The following is a 20,738-nucleotide window of genomic DNA, read 5'->3' as shown; positions in this document are numbered from 1 at the left end:
CACAAGGCTTTTGTACACATGAGCACGTTTATTTTCTTTGTTGCAAAACGTGTTGCCTGAGAGATTTAATAATGCTGGTGTGACTGGTGTGCTCAGATGTTTGTGTGTCCGTCCGTGTACTGTGACATCTGCATTTCTATCCTCGCACAAAGCACTTGCAACGGAAACTTAAATGGCATTTACACGACGGGTCGTCTATTCGAGGGACTGCTTGGTCTTTCACAAGGCGGTGCAGTAGAATTCACTGTGTCCCTAACCTCTCTTCTGTTTCCAAAGTGCACTGTGGATGGAATTGCTGGATGCCTTTCTGAACCACCCTCAGTTCACAGGCGTGGGGAGATGTTGCAACATGTAGATCAACATTTTTTTAAAAATCTTGGGATTAGCTTGGGGCAAAAATTTGTTCTGTAAACTCTAACACATAACATCAATCCACCAGGGAGCGCGCCTTGCACCAAATTAATTTGGCATAAAACACATGTATATAATTCACACGTGCCATCCACATGTAGATATTTTCCAGTCACGTCTCTGGTGACTGCAGTCATTTATACTTAGTGAGGGAGGCACCAGGTTACCCATATCAACTTTTCACAAAAGCTTCATTATCATTTGTCACTGGACTGCCTCAAGCAGCATCAAAGGCAATCAGATAACTTTTGAAGCATCGAGGGGGATATATTCCTTGATTCATGTGATTTTAAATCGTCCTGGAGGCGTGTTTGAATGGAGCAGGGAGATTTCTATAGATGGACACAAAATGCTGGAGTAACTCAGCAGGGCAGGCAGCATCTCTGGAGAGAAGGAATCAGGCCGAGACCCTTCTACACCCGAAAAGCCACCCATTCCTTCTCTCCAGAGACGCTGACTGTCCCGCTGAGTTACTCCAGCATTTTGTGTCTTTCTTCGGTTTAAACCAGCATCTGCAGTTTCTTACGACAAAGGGAGATTTCTATACCACCTCATATTTTGCAGTTGGTTTAAATACTTTATTTTAACTTTTAGTTAGGTAACTTATATTAATAGAAAGTTGCCAATGAATATGTACAAACTAACCAAAAGAAGCCTGAAATATGGGAATGTTGTTATATTTGAATGTTGTTTGAAGCCAACATTTCTAATGGTAAATAAGATGAATAAAATCAAAGATAGAAAATCTATAAATTTGTCAACAGTTTATCTTAAAGTTGAGAATGCAGGACATTCGGTGGACCTTTGATTTGTACCAAGTCTAAAGTCAACTTAAACAAATGGATGCATCGTAACACAAATTTAAAATTGCATTATTTAAAAAAATATTATTTGCATGGGTGACACTTATTGCAATCATAGGATATTTAAATCTCTGTAAACAGTTTTCAGCATTAAGATAATCCCTTCCACTTCAGGATTTGTTCCTCTACAAAATCAGACTAAATTTTAGAATGCCCCACAAATTGCTCCCATTCTTTTAGGAAAAAACCCCACAAAGACCTACCTTAAGGTAGGTCCTTAATGGCATCTTATTTAGTTAAATAGAGAAAAAGGTAATTTGGGTTGTTATGGGGCAGCACAGTGGTAGAGTTGCTGCCTTACAGCACCAGAGACCTGGGTTCCATCCTGACAATGGATGCTGATTGTGTAGGGTTTGTACGTTCTCCCTGAGACCGCGTTGGTTTTCTCCGGGTGCTCCGGTTTCTTCCCACACTCCAAAGACGTACAGGTTTGTAGGTTAATTGCAAATTGTCCCTAGTGTGTACAATAGAGTTAGTGTAAGGGGGATCGCTGGTCGGCGTGGACTCGGTGGGCCGAAGGGCCTGTTTCCACGCTGTATCTCTATAGTCCAAAGCTGATTAAACGCGGAAGTATTATCTCTAAGACAAGTAGCAGAAGACCTTCTGTTGTGATCGCGTTACTGACGTTAAGCTCGCTATGTGGGTTAAAAACTGGTACAATATTACGTCAAATTGGTTTGCAGGTTTGGTTCCAAAATGCAAGAGCAAAATTCAGGAGGAATCTTTTACGGCAGGAAAATACAGGGGGTGACAAAGCATCTGACGGCACATCGCTGCAAGCAGGAACGCCGTCCGGCCCGGCATCAGAAATCTCCAACGCCTCTCTCAGCCCTTCGAGCACCTCCACGACATTAACTGACTTGACTAATCCTTCTATGCCAACCGTGACATCCGTTTTAACGTCAGTGCCTGGTAGCCTTGAAGCACGCGACTCCCGGAGCCCCACACAAACTACTCTCACAAACCTTTTCTGAGAACTCTTTTACACGACTCCCAGGGAGAAGAGGAAAATCTTAGTTTAATTACAACTGTATTTTTACTAGATGCTTTGTACAACTGACTAACAGCACTATGGACCTGTACTGAAAAACAGAAAAAGCAAATCGGGAGAAAAAAAAAAGTTTACATTCTGCTACGGACAAGCTTTGCAGAGTTGAGTTGGATTCCCTCTTGTGTAACTGTACAGTTTTGTGGACTGATCAAGGCAATGAATTCACAAAAAACGAACCATTAAATAAAGTTGGCTAGGAATTATGTGTAGTTCTAAGTTTTCAAAGACTGTCATGTGCCTTAATATACTGTCTTATAAACACACTATGGACTGCATCTGCATTCAATTCAGATTTATGAGGTCAACTCTTACCACTTGTCTACCTGGTGCACTGGAAGTTCAAGGGCCTTTCGAAATGTCACAGTGAAAGGTCAGCTTCAATAAAGTTGTGCTAAAAGTTATAAAACAAAACACAAAGCAAAGAACGTTTCGGACATTGAAATATTGCGGTATGTGATTGAACGGGGCTGAAATATCTCAGTATCTGTATACCTCTTGAATTCATATAGGTTTGCAGTTATACCTCAATGGCCATCCAGAGTTCAGGAGTCTATCTCAGTGGACCCGAAAGGTAACATTTGGTTTTATTGGGCACTTTCCTAGTCATATCTGCAACCATTTCCCCTTTTGCGACAGTGTCGCACGTACATTTGTTTTGCATTATGTGATATATTCCAGTCTGAAGTAGCTGAAACATCACCAAGAACTGAGACATTGCAAGTTATCCAGTTCAGGTAAAGTACTCCGAAGGCCCTTTCATGAATCCAAACCTGCCCGCCTTCTTGCGAGGAGGTCTCCATAATACATAACGCTGTGAGTTTGGGAGCACCCAGCTTTAATTTTAAACACCTACTGCGATTGGATTGTTAATTGATGGTGGCGAATTATCCCAAAGCTGGGAGCTAAATTTATCATTCACACTCACCGACAGATGGTGACATGGATTTTCTAAACAGCTCCATATTGTGAGGGGAAACCGGGCTTGGATTGGTCTGAGCTAGAATGATGTTTGGTGGATGAAGTTATTCAATGGAATTGGGGGTCCGTTAAATAGTTCACAAGTAAATTGCAATGAATTCTCTTTGAAAGAATTGAAAACCGTCTAGTAATCTGTGTACGCAGCAGAATATTTCCATTCCCTGCATCAATCTCAGTGAATCCATGGAACAGGGGCCACTTTGGCCATTTGGAAAACAAAATTTGGTTGAGAGTTGGCAAAATTCAGCTTTAAGGTTCAAAAAAAAATATTTTAAATGTAATATTTGAACGTTACCAACGTTCACAAAGGAAATTTAGGATTTCACATCTCCCTTTAAAAACAAATCTATAACGGACTTCATTTTAATTTTCGTTTCAGTTCAAAATGTTTGACGATTGGCACCTTGTTATACAGGCACACTGGGAAATGATCCCAGCAACAGGAACTTTTATTTCTAATGTGTTTTATTTCCTCTCATTTCACATTTGTCGCCACCAAAGTCCACAGTCAGTCCTGATGGTGGTGTGTCTGATGCGTGTACTGTACCTACTCAACGGAGCTTAATGGAGGATTGATAGAATATAGGACGGTACAGCACAGGAACAGGCCCTTCAGCCCACAATGTCTGTGCCGAACATGATGCCATGTTAAACTAATGTGCTCGCACTGTTCATGATCCATATCCTTCCATTCCCTGCATATCCATGCACCGATCTCGAGCCACTCTCATATCTGCTTCCACCAACAGCCCAGGCAGAACGTTCCAGTCACCCTCCACCCTCTAAAAAACATGCCCCTTTAAACGTTCCACCTTTGACCTTAGAGATATGCCCTTTCACCTTTGACATTTCCACCCTTGGACAACCAGACCCTATCTTTGCCTCTCATAATTTTACACCCTTCCACCAAGTCTTCCCTCAACTTCCGACGCTCCAGAGTGAATGATCCAGGTTTGTCCAACCTCTCCTCAGGGCCAATGCCCTCTAATCCTGGCAGCGTCCAAGTGAACCTCATGTGCATCCTCTTCCAAAGCCTCCGCCTCCCACCTCCTTTCTGTGATGGGACGGCCAGAACTGCACAGGGCAGCATTTCCCCAGGATGAGACACACTGCTCTGCCACTGCTATGGGCTCTTAGATTACTAATGGGCTCTCCCTCAGACCCCTTTCTACAGGCTAAGTTTGACAGCAGGCCTGAAAGCCTGTGGATCTGCTGCTCAGGTCTTTGTGTATCCCAGGCTGTTTACATGAACGCAGATCGCTAACAGAGCTCTGCAAGGTCGCTGATAAAAACGATTCCACTTTGAAACCTAATTTGGATGACACTGAACAAGAACGGGTGCTTAGACTGGAGGCATGCGACACACTAGTTATTACTTTGGAGAGGACAAAGCTAAGTGCCAGGAACACTGGAACCAAACGAAGCTTGGCTACTTGCAAATGGATTAATTGGCTCAGGACAAAAAGAAAATTAAGAGATTGCCCTGATGTCCATGTACCATGTCTGAGCAGTGGTGTGTTCAGTGTTTACTGGGAGGCTATACAGTGTGTTTCTGCTGTTGACAGCACCCACTTGTACAGCAAGACAGCCATGCCAAAAGGTTTGTATTACAGACCCCAATGCAGCAGATGCCAGGCCAATTGTGTGTCTAATGTGGTACCAGCCGAGAGAATGAAACTAGGAGTTAGATTGATCAAACCTAACAGTGAATAATATGTAGCCAGATAGCGATGTTAGAAGCCTGCACAGAAAAGGTTTCACTGCCATTTTGCTACGTGGTGTGCAACTGTACCATTGCTTTAGATCCTTTTTAACTGAAAGAGAAGTTTCCCCTTTCTGGAGGGTTCGCGTGGTCAGACGTGATTGCCACTGGCTTTGTAGCGCCGTTAAACCTAGTCTGGGGACCTCGTGATGGCATTGAAGTTAATGCGTTTGAAATAAAATAAACTATTTATTATTGTTCAGAAGTACCAGAGTCACACACAGAATAAACAGGCAGAAACAATAAGAGCAAACTCTACTGAACACCATGGCTTGAGATGCAACAGTGCAGAATATGCATTCCCATCCTCTGAGCATGTTTGGGTAACTTCACAGCCCAAGTGTTGTGGAAGTCTCCGATATTGCATTCCCCTGGTCCGGAGAGACAGGCAGCTGTAGAATTGTCATTGGCACTGTTATTTAAACCCACAAACATTTACGGGGAAGCGAAGAGGCTGCTCCCGCCAGCAATGGGGTTGTTTAGGTAAAGCCTGCACCGCTGGAAGAGGTGGCTGTGGAAGCAAGCTGCCAAATTTAGGCTGGGTGGCAGATACCAGCAAAGGAGGCCAAGTGTGGATTGGTTACACTTGCACCGTCTACATTTCTCCCCATGTCCATAAGAAAGAAAAAAAAAAAGTAAGAAAAAAAACCAAAAAAAAACTGGCGAAAGAAAAATTAAAAAAATTATGAGTGCATATGGATTCCCTCAGAGTTTTTGGGGCATTTTGGAATTCAGCTCCTCATTTCCATTGGGTTCACTATATTGAGGCAGGTCCCCAGTCTGAATCCTCCACTTTAAGTGTCCGGAACCGTGAAAGTATGAGGCCACTTCAACGCCAATAATCCCCGCATTGGAGTTGCAGATGACAAGAGAAACGTTACCTAGAGGAAGACTATTAGGCCGCAGTGGATTTCCGTGCGAACACTTTAATGAACTTTGCCGACCCTTTTTATTGTTTTGATGCTGTGTGTTTTGTCTGGTTGTGAAAAGCACGCTGGCTTTGAATGCTGTACATTTTCTATAATATCAATTGTACTGTCCTGTACGCATTCTTGTGCAGTTGAATGTGATGTATTGAACAGTCTTCATTTCTGTTGATATGTATAAATTAGCATAAAGTAGTTCTAATTTTTAAAGCGTTCTCTTGGCAGTGAATTTAATCCACAGCTCCATGCAATTATACAAGTGGAAAATGTCAGGCATGTTTTCCACCAGGCACTGCAGTCTTTAACGATTTTGGGTGTTAAGTCCGTACAGGGTGCTCGACACCATTCACAAGAGGGAAATAACACATCTCCGAAGACACAAAAAATACTGGAGTAGCTCAGCGGGTCAGGCAGCACCTCTGGAGAGAAGGAATGGGTGACGTTTTGTTCGGGTCGAGACCCTTAGACTGAGAGTCAGGGGAAAGGGAGTCTGGAGATGTGGAAGGGTAGGTTGTGAAAACGACAGATCAAGGCAGATGATGATAAGGGAATGTAGAATGGTTCATTGTTAGCCAAGGGGAGGGTGACAAGGAGCGAGTCTGGATTAATATGTGGTCGTAAAGCTGGAGTACAGGAGGAATCACAGAGGGCGAGCAGCGAGAGAGAGTGTTGCAGAGTTCTCTTGTCAGGGGAGAGGGAGCCCCCAGCATTTTGTGTCTATCTTCGGTATAAACCAGCATCTGTAGCTCCTTCCTACACATAACAAATCTCGTACAGTTAGGGACAGTGCATCTTTCTCCAGGCATCAACGCTCGTAGGTAGAAGTAAAAGATTAAAAGTTGCAATTTGTAAATATGAATTTTTTTTGCAGGTAGAGCAAGTATTGGGCCAATTGAGACTGCCATTTCCGACGTTTGAAATGCCCTATCATTAAAAGAATGAAAATTAGAAGCCTAGAAACTAGGTGACTTCAAGACAGAGGTCACTTGAAAAGTGAGCTGCATATATTAGTCTACAGTATCTTTACAGTTTACAGTAGCTGCTGAAAAAATGTAAAATGGTTGCTGGGCATTTCTTCAATTAAAGACAAAGTGACTAAATACAAAGGTACAATACTTACTCTTGCTGCAAAAAGGTAAATAATGTTCCCAGATGGGAAATGTGCTGCCAGGACAACAACAGCAACGCATTCATGAATAATAATAATAAGACTGTTTCTTTCACAGTCTTCTGCAGTTAGTACCAGCCTCCAGCGTTATTCATGGGATACAGTTCTCCAGTCCTTCATTATCAAAAATACTGGGTTTGCTCTCTGTTGGATTCCCTGTTATCATAACTTCCTTCATTAAAAGAGTCTTCTGTGGACGAGGTAAATACCCGGCTGGCATTTGATTAATAAATCAGAGGCTCGGAGTACAATTCTGATGATGAAAGTGCTCCTGCACTGTCTGGACCCATTTGGCTTCAATATCTTAAGGTTCCTGGAAGCTGAAACATTGACTGGTATATTGGACATGGAAATTAGGTTATTTATCATACACTTTGCGGAGAGCTCCAATGGGTCGTGAGGGAACTGAATGTAAGGTAGTCCCCTTGTTTCTGCAGGATAATGCAGGCAGGAGTATTAATCTGCCTTCCGTGAGTAAAAGCATTTCTTCATGTTGCTGGACATAGGGCTGTTAAATAATTTCTCCATTGAAGGTGTTCAGATAGCTAATGGATGAAGGGACAACTCTTGCAGGTCGGCCTGGGGTTTACAAATGACCTGTTGCTGTGTTCTCATCTCTTCAGTGATGCCCTCCAACACTCCCAGCTATCCCGGCGAGCAGTCGGCTCTGAGCTCTGAGGTCTCCAAGCTCTTAGTCGATGGCCCTCCATGGCCATTATTAATGGCTCTCCCCCTCATAGCCCGCAGGTAGTACTTGTGGAAATCAACTACCGCGCTGCTCTCTTCCTCCCTGGAGGAGCAGTGATTATTGTCATCAGTTGCCCGAGCTCCCTGTCCACTCTAAACCCTATCACTGAAAGTGGTCTGAAGAGCTTAGGGCAGGCAGGCATCTGAACCCATTGCCAGCTGATTGATTCTTTGAGAATCAAAGCCCCAGCGCTGATCAAGCTAAGAGAGGGCGGCACAGTGGCACAGAGGTGGAGCTGCTGCCTTACAGCGCCAGAGGCCCGGGTTCGATCCTGACTACGGGTTCTGTCTGTGCAGAGTTTGTACGTTCTGCCTGTGACCGCATGGGTTTTCTGCGGTTACTCAGGTTTTCTCCCACATTCCACAGACCTACAGTTTCGTTGGTTAATTGGCTTCTGTGCATTGTAAATTGTCCCTAGTGTGTAGGGTAGAACTAGTGTACGGGCGATCGTTGGTTGGTGCAGAGTCGGTGGGCCAAAGGGCTTGTTTTCCACGCCGTATCTGTAAACTAAACTAAACTAAACTAAAGGATTACTTTGCCAGGTTTCAGCACGGTAACAATCCAGAGCCACATAGCAACAGCGCTTGGTTTGTACCACTGGGAGTTCTGCACCTGCCTGCTACCATCTCCAGAGATGAGTTACTCCTTTCCCTGGAGGAGGGAAGGAGCCTGGACGGCTCCTGTTTAAGTCATGGAGTCATAGAGTCATGGAGTCATAGGGTCATGGGGTCATGGAGTCATGGAGTCATAGTCATAGAGCCATGGAGTCATGGGGTCATGGGGTCATGGAGTCATAGTCATAGAGCCATGGAGTCATGGGGTCATGGGGTCATGGAGTCATGGAGTCATGGTCATAGAGCCATGGAGTCATGGGGTCATGGAGTCATGGAGTCATGGAGTCATAGAGCCATGGGGTCATGGGGTCATGGGGTCATGGGGTCATGGAGTCATAGTCATAGAGCCATGGAGTCATGGGGTCATGGGGTCATGGAGTCATGGTCATAGAGCCATGGAGTCATGGGGTCATAGAGCCATGGAGTCATGGGGTCATGGAGTCATAGGGTCATAGCGTCACGGAGTCACAGAGTCACGGAGTCTTACAGCATGGAAGCAGGCCTTCGGCCCAACTTGCCCACAAGGGCCAACATGTCATTGGTGGAAAGTCTGGACTGTGGGGTAGACTGGGCTGCATCCACAACTCATGTTGGGGAGCAGTTCATTCCCAATGGGGGGGGGGGAGAGGAGAGAGAGGGAGAGAGGGAGAGAGAGAGAGGAGAGGGAGAGAGAGAGGAGAGAGAGAGAGAGAGAGAGAGAGAGAGAGAGAGAGAGAGAGAGAGAGAGAGAGAGAGAGAGAGAGAGAGAGAGAGAGAGAGAGAGGAGGAGAGAGGGGGAGAGAGAGAGAGAGAGGGGGAGAGAGAGAGAAAGAGAGAGAGAGAGAGAGAGAGAGAGAGAGAGAGAGAGAGAGAGAGAGAGAGAGAGAGAGAGAGAGAGAGAGAGAGAGGAGAGAGAGAGAGAGAGAGAGAGAGAGAGAGAGAGAGAGAGAGAGAAAGAGAGAGAGGAGGGGGAGAGAGGGGGAGAGAGAGAGAGAGAGAGAGAGAGAGAGGGGGAGCGAGAGAGAAAGAGAGAAAGAGAGAGAGAGAGAGAAAGAAAAAAAAAAAAAAGAAAGAAAAAAAAAGAAAGAAAGAACAGGTGCCACCTTTCAGAGATGCCAAGGTTGCTCGTGAATGATCTCAACTTTAGGTTTAGGTTCATTATAGCCATGTGTACTCTGGTACAGTGAAAAGGTTTGTTTTGCATGCTGTTGACACAGGTTAGATAATACTGTCCTTAAACACGATCAAGTCCAACTCAAGTACGATGCCTCGAGCAGAGAGGAAGATACAGAATGCAGGATATAGTTCTCAGCATTGTTGGGCACCAGTCCCAAAGTCCACACTGTTTCCGCACTGTATCTCAAAAGTCTAGAGTCCAAAGTCCACAATGGGGGAGTGGTGAACCTATCTTATGGAAGGACCGTTCAGAAGCCTGATAACAGAAGGGAAGAATCTGTTCCTGAGACTGGTTGAGCGGTTTTCAAGCTTCTGCATCTTCTGCCCGACTGGAGTAGGGAGAAGGAGGGTGGGACAAGTCTTTGATTATGTTGGCTGCTTTTCTGAGACAGCGTGTAACGCAGGTGGGGCCAATGGTGGGAGGTCTGGTCTGTGTGATGGACTGGGCTACACACAACTCTCAGCAAGTTCATGTGGTCTTGGGCGGAGCTGTTCCCAAACCAAGCTGTGATGCAAATCGGCTGGTCCTCCAGGAGTACTGCATAGGTGTCATCTTTCAGATGCCAAACCCGCATGTGTTTGGGATTTGTGGGGGGAAACTGGTGAACCTGGAGGAAACCCACGCTGCCATAAGAAACACATGCAAACTCCACACAAACAGCGCCTGAGGTCAGGATCGAACCCGTGTCTCCAGCGCTGTGAGGCAGCAGCTCCACCAGCTGCGCCCTGGTGTAAGGAGAGAAGGGGAGGTGGAGCAACATTCAAACGAGATACAATCCCTATAATTCAATTTACTGCGAGTTTATTTTACACTGGAAATTGGGGAGTTTGTTGTAGAGTTAAGATGCGAATATTAAACTTCCAAAAAAAAACAAATCTCACTTTGGTCTCAAAGAGCTTACATTATTTAAACGTCTCGTGTGTGGATAAATTGAACAAGATGGGTAAAATTCTCCAGAGGATCTTCAGTCTATTATTAGATGTGCAGGGATTGCTTGTGTGTACCTAATGAAGGTTTGCTCTGTAGCACGAAGCAGCAGACAATGAAGTCATGGAGACTCATGGTGTAATCAAAGACAATTTAAACCAAGCTTCATTGAAATAATATCACAAAACGTTCATGTAAATTCCAGGTCTCATCCGGTTGTACTTTGGCAATTTGACATCTATCACTCTCCCCCAATTTAGGGCAAGAGTCCAAGAGAGGATGGGAAGGTGTGTCAGTATTTAGGGATTACAAAACCCTCTCTTCCCTCTCTACCCCTCCTCCTTCCCAGATCTCCCTCTATCTTCCTGTCTCCACCTATATCCTTCCTTTGTCCCGCCCCTCCCCTGACATCAGTCTGAAGAAGGGTCTCGACCCGAAACGTCACCCATTCCTTCTCTCCTGAGATGCTTGCCTGATCTGCTGAGTTACTCCAGCATTTTGTGAACAAAACAATCAAAGATCACCAACACATAATCATCTTTCATCATTGAAAGCTTGAAGTGTAATTTTGCAGTTTTATGCCCACTCAAATTCAGATGGAGTGAACAGCACATAGAACAGGAGTTACAAGAGGCTGCAGATGCTGGTTTACAGAGTGCTGGAGTAATTCGACGGATCAGGCAGCATCTCTGGAGAACCCTTTATCAGACTGGAACTAGCCTGTTCCAATGTTACAGTTCAGAAACTGGTCCTTCAACCCAGAATGTTCTTGCTGAACGTGATGCCAAGATAATAAACCCATCTCCCCAGCCTGCTCATGACCCATATTCGTCCATTCCCTGCGTATCCAAATGCCTAAAATCCTTTTATAAGAAGCATCCATCCAAAAGCCACTATCGTATCTGCCTCCACCACAGCCACTGGCAGTGCATTCCAGGCACCCACCATCCTCTGTGTAAAAACTTGATCCTTGAAACTTTACCCCTCTCACCTTAAAGTTATTAGTCTACCCTTTCTATCTATGCCCTCTCATAATTTTATCAATTATAAATAAATAAGTGAGAAAGTTGGCAACCCGATGCATTGTTTCATGTTAACTGAAAGGACTGAATTTGCAGGGTCGAGGGAAGAGGGGCAGGGAAGTGAGTCTTATTCAATTGTTCCTTCCTGGAGCCAGAATGGGGTCAGCAGACCAAACGGACAACTCTTGTTCTGTACCAAATGATTGATCAATACTTTATTGTCACGTGTACTCGGTGCAGTGAAATTCTTTGTTTCGATTACAGTGCATGAGTATGCAAAGAGTTGCCATGTAAAGGGCGCCAACAAAGTTTTACAACATACAATACAATACAATACAAACTTTTATTGTCATTGTGCAGTGCACAAGTACAGAGACAACGAAATGCAGTTAGCATCTTAACCAGAGTGCATGCGATGGAATAGTAAAACATATAATATATACAGTCATTCAGAGCGGTAGTGGAAATTCCGGTGAGCGAGATCAGTCACTGATGGGAGGAGTGCCCGAGGGGGTGGGGAATGGCAGCAATCACCGAAGCGCAGAGTTAAGTAAGGTAACGACCGCAGGAAAGAAGCTGTTCCTGAACCTGCAGGTCTGGGAACGGAGAGACCTGTAGCGCCTCCCAGATGGGAGGAGGGTAAACAATCTGTGGTTGGGGTGAGAGCTGTCCTTGACGATGCAGCGCGCCCTTTGCAGACATCGCCTACTCTGGATAGACTCAATGGAGGGGAGTGAGGAACCGGTGATGCGTTGGGCAGTTTTCACCACCCTCTGCAGTGCTGTCCGGTCGGAGACAGAGCAGTTGCCATACCATACTGTGATACAGTTAGTAAAGGATGCTCTCGATAGTGCAGCGGTAGAAGTTCGCCAGAATCTGAGGAGACAGATGGACCTTCTTTAGTCTCCTCAGGAAGAAGAGACGCTGGTGAGCCTTCTTGATCAGTGTTGAGGTATTGTGGGTCCAAGAGAGGTCATCTTCACATTATGCTGTGAAAGGGGATGGGAGGGGATGGGTTTTAGGAATTGGTGCAAATCGTGCAGAGCCATCAAGTCCCACAGCACAGAAGCAAGCTATTCAGCCCACCACGTCGATGCTAGCCAGTGGTCACCCATTAATCCCGCCTTCCAGCACTTGGCCCACACCCTTCTCTGCACGGCCAATTCTCATGCTCACCAAGACATTTATTGAATGCTGTCAGCAACGTTACCTCCACCACTCTCTCAGGCAGTGCATTCCAGGTGCTCACAACTCTCTGGGTGAATAGGAAAATCACTGCTTCAAATTGAAGGTAGACACAAAATGCTGGAGTAACTCAGCGGGTCGGGCAGCATCTCAGGAGAGAAGGAATGGGTGACGTTTCAGGTCGGGACCTTTCTTCAGACTGAGCCCAGATCAGCCTGAAGAAGGGTCTCAACCCGAAACGTCACCCATTCCTTCTCTCCACAGATGCTGCCTGACCCGCTGAGTTACTCCAGCATTTTGTGTCTACTCTCTGGGTTAAGATTGTACCCTTCAGATCCCCTCTGCGTCTCTTCCCTCTTACCCTGCATCGATGTGGCCTAGTTTTATCTGCCTCTGATACGGGGAACAGTTTCCCACAGCCGACCCTCTCTATACAACTGATAATTTTATATACCTCAATCATGTCCACTCTGAACCCTCTGTGGTCCAGAGAAAACAGACCCATCTATCCCAGTCTCCCCTCACACTCCATCCCAGGCATCATGCAGGTGAATCTCCTCTGCACTCTCTCCAATGCCATAACATTGTTCCTACAATGCGGAGAGCGGAACTGCACCTAGGCTGAGGTCTGGCCAACGTTTTATGAAGGTGGAGTGTAAACTCCTTGATCTTGTAATCAGTGACCAGATGAATAAAGGCCTGTGTCCCAACCTGCCTTCTTCACCATGTTATCACATTGCAATCAGGGTAACGACAAGTTGAGGGACATCGAGGAGGGTAATGTGGGAATTGGGAGAGAGCAGCAGAAGACATGAAAATGAATGGAGGGGAACAGTAAAGGGAAAAATCAGAGGGTAGCAATAGAGAGCAGAAAAAGAGGATTGCAGCAGAAAACCAGGAAGAAGAGGATAACAAAGATAGACACAAAGTAATTCAGGGGTCAGGCGGCATCGCTGGGGAACATGGATCGGTGATGGTTCAGTTTGAAGAAGGGTCCCGACCCAGAACATTACCTATCCATGTTCTCCAGTATTTTGTGTCTATCTTTGGTACAAACCGGCACCTGCGGTTCCTCTTTATTACAAAAGGATAACAGTCAGGGGAGGAATTGAGAGGAGGGCAATAGTAAATGGGGATAGTTGGAGAGGGTAGCAGTGGATGAGAAATGGCAGGAGTTAATGGAGACAATTTTTAACTTGCTGCCGGTCCATTTTAAAACTCATCCTGTTGACTTATTCCAAGGGCTTGTTTGTGAATGCCCCATTCGATAACTGGGCAGCTTCAGTCTGAAGAAGGGTCTCGACCCGAAACGTCACCCATTCCTTCTCTCCCGAGATGCTGCCTGACCTGCTGAGTTACTCCAGCATTTCTGAATAAATAGATTTGTACCAGCATCTGCAGTTATTTTCTTATACTATTTTAATTGAGCCGCTTGTCTTCCTTGCACCTCTACCTTGTTACACGTAACAATAAACTAATCTAAACCAAACTAAACCAAACTAAACTAATGTAAACAAAACTAAAGTAAACTAAACTAACCTAAACTAAACTAAAATATAATAAATTGCAGTAAATAGTTTAGTTTAGTTTAGTTTACATTAGTTTAGTTCGGTTTAGTTTAGTTTATTGCAGAAGATAGAAGTACAGTAGCTAAGTTTTTTATTGACTGCTTTTTACATTTATTGTTTTAGGGCTGGTTGTTATTGGGATGGCCATCATTTATTATCCATCCATAATTAGGATGGCGGGTTTAAGAGAGCAGGGGGAGGTCGGTTCTCGGGAACTATTCCAGTACGATGGCGTGGGCCGACTGGACCTTGGACTTTGAATAATGGGGCCAATAATGTCGGCGCCCACTTGAATGAACTTCACTGTGCAGTTGCATAAATAAAGCTCTATTCACTGTGCAGTTGCATTTGTGACAAATAAAGTTCTATTCACTATTGGACAGCCTTTGGGAAGGTGGGTGTGAGATGTCATCTTGAACCACTACAGCTCTTCTGATGAAGGTGCCTTCATTGTGATGTTGGGAAGAGAATTGAGAATGATCAGCCATGATCACATTGAATGGCGGTGCTGGCTCGAAGGGCCGAATGGCCTACTCCTGCACCTATTGTATATTGTCTATAATTCAAGGAGTCATAGCCATGGAATCATAGAGTGATACAGTGTGGAAACAGGCTCTTTGGCCCAACGTGCTCACATTGGCCGACACGTCCCACTTACACTAGTCTGTGTTTGGTCCATATCCTTCCAAACTTGTCCTATCCATGTACCTGTCTAACTGTTTCTCAAAAACGTTGGGATAGTCCAAGCCTCACCGACCTCCTCCTCTGGCACCTTGTTCCATACACCCACAACCCTTTGTGTGAAAAAGCTACCCCTAAGATTGCCATTAAATCTTTTCCCTTTCACCTTGCTCCTCTGGTCCTCGATTCCCCTACTCTGGGCAAGAGACTTTGTGCATCAAGACCCTGTGATGGTGAGAAAATGGGGAGATGTTTCCAAACCAGTCTCTGGGGCAGGGAATTGCAGATGCACCACCCTCCCTTGGTTTTAGAAGGACACTGAAAAAAACCCTGCAGGAAATCTAACTTTAAACCGAAGAAAGACACAAAAGACTGGATTAACTCAGCGGGTCAGGCAGCATTTCTGGAGAGAAAGGAATAGGTGACGTCTGGGGGCGGAACCCTTCTTCAGACTCAAATGAACTGAACATGTTGGAACCGAACATGTTGGAAACACGCAGCACGCCAGGCGGCATCTGTGGAGAAAGCAGCAGTTAACGTTTCAGGTTCAGGACGGAAAGAGAGGAAAAGGCTAGAATTATCTTGGCATTATGTTCGGTAGGGCATTGTGGGCCGAAGGGCCTGTTCCTCTGCTGTACTGTTCTGTGAGCTCAATGAGAATCCCAGCAGCACAGTGGCAAAGCTGGTAGAGCCGCTTTCTCACAGCGCCAGAGACCCGGGTTTGATCCTGATCATGGGTGCTGTCTGCACGGAGTTTGTACGTTCTCCCTGTGACCGCGTGGGTTTCCACGGGGCGCTCCCGTTTCCTCCCACATCCCAAAGACACGCGGGTTTGCAGATGAAATGATCTCTGTAAATTGCCCCTGGTGTGTCGGGAGTGTGGAGGACTAATGTGTCAGCGGGTGATCGATAGTCCATGTGGACTCGGTGGGTCGAAGGGCTTGTTTCCATGCTGTTTCTCCAATGTAAAATATGGTAGCAGAAACAGTGGGTGAGGGATGGGTACAACCAGTGTTATGTTATGACAGTTCGTGCCAGTCTGGCGTGCCCGCACCTTGATTGCTTGATTGAAAGACACGGCATGGAAAGGGGCCCTTCGGCCCTCCAAGTCCGTGCTGGTCATCGATCACCCGTTCACGCTGGTTCTCCGTTATCCCACTTTCGCATCCACCCCCTCCCTACACACTGGGGCCAGTTGACCTGCACGCCTGCACGTCTTTGGGACCGGGGTCTCTGGCGCTGTGAGGCAGCCGCTGTACTCTCTGCCCCACAAGTTCCCGGGGTAGGACCGAGTGAAGACGCAGGGATTGGAAGGCGCGGGTGCAGTTCTTTTGGCAGGGCAGGTTTGTGAGCTGCTGTCAGGCAAACCTACAGCAGAGCGTTGGCCACTGGTGAACGAACGAGGAGATAGGGCCTGACGGGCTGCAGGCAAGGGGAGAGAGAGAGAGAGAGAGAGAGAGAGAGAGATCGCAGCCAGGTTGAGAAGTGATGAAAGTCTAAGTGCCTAAAATCCGAAGCCTGGAAATGCACTGCTGAAGTTGCCTTCCAGATTGATAATTACGCTGATTATGTCATTTTGTTCAGACATTGTGGCCATTACTAGCCCTGAGGGCTCCTACCACCACCTTGTAATGAGGCAAAGTAATGACAGCATGCTGATATAATGGTGGGTTTAAAAATAAAGCTTAATTAGCAGCAAGTGAATCCAAGGACAAAACTAGAAGATCAGGGATAATAATGAGCAAAAATTAAAAAAACCCCAAACAAGGTTCCGTTTTATGATATTATTGCACTGGTGTGACTGACCTATCCTGATTGTGATTGGATTCTCTTGGACCTTTTGGTGTTTACTGCAATACTGTCAAATGCAAAACTGCATTCCTCCCACCGACTGTGTCAAAGCCATTACAATGCTCCCAGTCTATGTATCCGATGGAAGGATTAGTTAAAGCAGGATAGCAGAAGGCAAAGGAGAAAAGAATGATGGAATAGTTAGGGAGAGGCTGGCCTCTGAACAGTGATTGTTTTTTACAGGACCTCAACAGCGTATTATCACTGTTAGATTTAGTCTTTGGACTTTAGACTTTAGAGATACAGCGCGGAAGCAGGCCCTTCGGCCCACCGAGTCTACGCAGACCAACATACAGTAGCACCATCCGACAAACTAGGGACAATTTTACGATTAACCTACAAATTTGCACGTCTTTGTAGTGTGGGAGGGAAATCGTAGCACCTGGAGAAAACCCACGAGGTCACAAGCAGAATGGCCAATCTCCATGCATGCAGCACCCAAGGTCAGGATTGAACCCGTGTCCCTCGTTCTAAGGCAGCGACTCTACCGCTGCACCACCTCCGGCTTTTCTGATGTACGTTTACACGTTAAGTTCCACTTATTGCTTCAACACAAAGATTTGAGACCAATGTCCATGAATCAACTTTGCAGCGCGTTTCATAATTCAAGTGTAGGAAAACATTCCAAAACGAGTCCATCTAAATCAAAACTAAAGCTGGGTAATATGTGCATGAAACTAACCAACTGAGCCTGCGTAAGGTTGGAAAACGAAATGGGGAACTCGTGTTCAGCATGCATAGTCAGAGAAGCAATCCCCACACGGCATCCCTCTACATTAATTATATCATTTCGGTTTAGGAGGCAGTATTTATCATTGCGATTCAGCCAACCAAAGAGATATTTATGGCTATCCGTTTAATACAATCAAGAGTGAAGTCTGTCACAGGGTCAGCAGAACCTGCAGGCAGTGTCCACATATCAGTGCTATGGATGTTCTTTGCTTGCCGTTCATCGAGTACAGGTGGTGAATTAGAAAAGTGTCGTCTTGGTTCTAGCTGGTGATATATCGAAATATTTCTGAAGTGTGCCTGTGTGTGTGTGTGTGCGCGTGTGTGTGTGAGAGAGTGTGTGTGTCCATGTGAGTTGTGCATCTGAGTTGTGCATCTGAATGTACGTGAGGCTATGTATGTGTGTGTGCATTTACGTGAAAGGGTGTGTGTGTGTCTGTGTTGAAATGAGTTGTGTACCTCTGAGTGTATGTGTGGCTATGTATGTATCTGTGTATGTGTGAGGTTAAGCGTGTGTGCTTGTGACTGATTGTGTGTGTGTGCATTTATGAGTGTGCGAGGTTAAGCGCGTGTGCTTGAGTGTGTGTGTGGATAGATGTCAGTGAGTGCACCAGTTGCCCACATAACTTTGTCTCCATCTTATATTTGCTCAGTGATAGCTTGAAAGCCATGAACCGTCCCAGGTGTGTGTGTGTGAGTGTGTGCTAGTGTGTGGTTGTGAATGTGTGTGAATGGACTTGAGAGCATGTGTGTCTATGTGTGTGTGTTTTTGAGTATGTGTGTGCATTTGGGAGAGTGTGTGTGTGCGTGTGTTTGGGAATGTGTGTGAAAGTGTATGTGTATGTGTGAGCATGTGTGCGAAGGTGTTTGTGCACGTGAAAGTGTGTGTGTGAGTGTGAAATGTGTGTGTGTGAGTGTGTGAGTGAGTATGTGTTGTGCATGCTCATACATCTAGATGTGAAAAAACTGAAAGTTGGTCAATAGACAATAGACAATAGAGAATAGGTGCAGGAGGAGGGCATTCAATGTGATTATGGCTGATCATTCTCAATCAGTACCCCATTCCTACCTTCTCCCCATACCCCCTGACTCCGCTATCCTTAAGAGCTCTATCCAGCTCTCTCTTGAATGCATTCAGAGAATTGGCCTCCACTGCCTTCTGAGGCAGAGAATTCCACAGATTCACAACTCTCTGACTGAAAAAGTTTTTCCTCATCTCAGTTCTAAATGGCCTACCCCTTATTCTTAAACTGTGGCCCCTTGTTCTGGACTCCCCCAACATTGGGAACATGTTTCAATTGAGGCATGGAAACTGGAAAGTGAGATTCATCCCAACAACCTCTAAAACTCAACAGCTGTATCACACTGCGCTCCATTTCACAATCGTGTTTTGTTGCACAATGAATTTACCCAATTTCATCTTTGCTGCCAAATAATTATTCCTCACTCCTTGAATGAAAACATTGTTTAATATAAAGTTTTGAGACATCCAAAAAATAGCAATAATGAACTCTACTGCCATTTCATCTGCTACATTTAGACTGAATTTAAGTTTCCATTTCTTCATGAAGGATTTGGTTGCATTGCGGTTGAAACAATGTCAGATCAGTATAACACGGAGAATATGTAAAAACATGGAAGTTGAAAGATGGAGACACAAGGAGCTGTAGATGCTGGAATCTTGAGCACAACACAAGGTGCTGGAGGAACTCAGCAGTTCAGGCAGCATCTGTGGGGGGAATGGACAGGTCTTTGTCACTTACTCCACCCATCTGCCAATCAAACCCCGCTCACCTGTATCCACCTATCACTTATAGATAGACACAAAGTGCTGGAGTAACTCAGCGGGGCAGGCAACATCTCTGGAGAAAAAGAATGGGTGGCATTTCTGATCGGGACCAGACTTTGAAATACCACCCATCCTTTTTCTCGAGAGAGATCCAGCCTGACCCACTGAGTTACTCCAGCACTTTGCGTCTATCTTTGGTATAAACCAGCATCTGCGGTTAGTCGTTTCTACCGACCTCTGTCCCACCCCCATCTCTGTTTTCCAGCTTTCTTTTCCCTGAGGTGTGAAGGAGGTCCCGACCCAAATTCTTGTCTGTCCATTCCTTCCACAGATGCTGTCTGACCAGCTGAGTCCCTCCAGCACTTGGTATTTTACAGCAGTTGCAAAGTTCAGCTGAAGCAGGCGACTGGAACCAATCCAGGACGTGAGTTCAAATCCCAACCATGGCAACTGGTGAATTTGATTTCAAGTATTACAATCTAGAATTCGATTAACGTGGCGGTAACTATGGAATTACTGGATTGTTATAAAACTCCAAATGGTCTACTACTGTTTATTTTGGGCAGAACGGTGGCGCAGCGGTAGAGTTGCTGCCTTAAAGCGCTTGCAGACTTACAGGTTTGCAGGTTAATTGGCTTGGGTTTGTTCACGTGGTTTAACTGTAAAGTGTGTGTAGGTGTGTGTTGAAGTGTGGGGATCGCTGGTCGATGCGGACTCGGTGGGCCGAAGGGCCTGTTTCCGCGCTGTATCTCTAAACTAAAACTAAAAGGAAGATCATCGGGAAGACCGTTCTGGAGACATGGAAAAGCCTGTGGGGTGCATGTGCCTCCAGCCCAGGGGCACCAGGTGTTTGCAGCCTGCCTCCTGGCATTGTCTTCCAAGGGATCCCCACTGTCTCACATCAGCTCTGCTGCCCAGCTGTGCCGTCACAGGGAAGGTGAGCACTTGATTTGAGAGAAAGAAAATTGTCGCAGCCCTTTGTGGACATTTTGTGGCCACCCGCTGTTCATATTGCACAGGGTCTGCTCTTGCACAAAGGCACGAGCGCAATAGAACAGAAAACACAGCAGAGCAGTACAAGAATGGCACGGTGGCGAAGCGGGGAAGAGTTGCTGCCTTACAGCACTTGCGGCGCCAGAGACACGGGTTCCATCCTGACTACGGGTGCTGTCCGAAAACAGAGATTATACGTTCTCCCCGTGACCCGCGTGGGTTTTCTCCAAGATCTTCGGTTTCATCCCACACTCCAAAGACACACTCCAAAAGGATCTTATCGAAACGTATAAGATTATTAAGGGGTTGGACACAA

General features: G+C 45.7%; 1 protein-coding gene across 1 annotated transcript in view; it reads left to right on the top strand.

Moving 5' to 3' along the window:
- Positions 1-6,140, top strand: part of LOC144608352 (LIM/homeobox protein Lhx2-like) — a 38,993-nt gene extending 32,853 nt beyond the window's left edge. Inside the window, 1 exon segment of the mRNA XM_078426020.1 lies at positions 1,958-6,140. Within this exon segment, the coding sequence (XP_078282146.1) occupies positions 1,958-2,248 (291 nt within the window). The 3' untranslated portion in view covers positions 2,249-6,140.
- Positions 6,141-20,738: the final 14,598 nt, after the last annotated feature.

The sequence above is a fragment of the Rhinoraja longicauda genome, chromosome 31, assembly GCF_053455715.1.
Source record: "Rhinoraja longicauda isolate Sanriku21f chromosome 31, sRhiLon1.1, whole genome shotgun sequence".
Classification (NCBI taxonomy): domain Eukaryota; kingdom Metazoa; phylum Chordata; class Chondrichthyes; order Rajiformes; family Arhynchobatidae; genus Rhinoraja; species Rhinoraja longicauda.
Note: the sequence above shows the minus strand (reverse complement) of the source record. Positions and strands in the feature narration are given on the sequence as shown.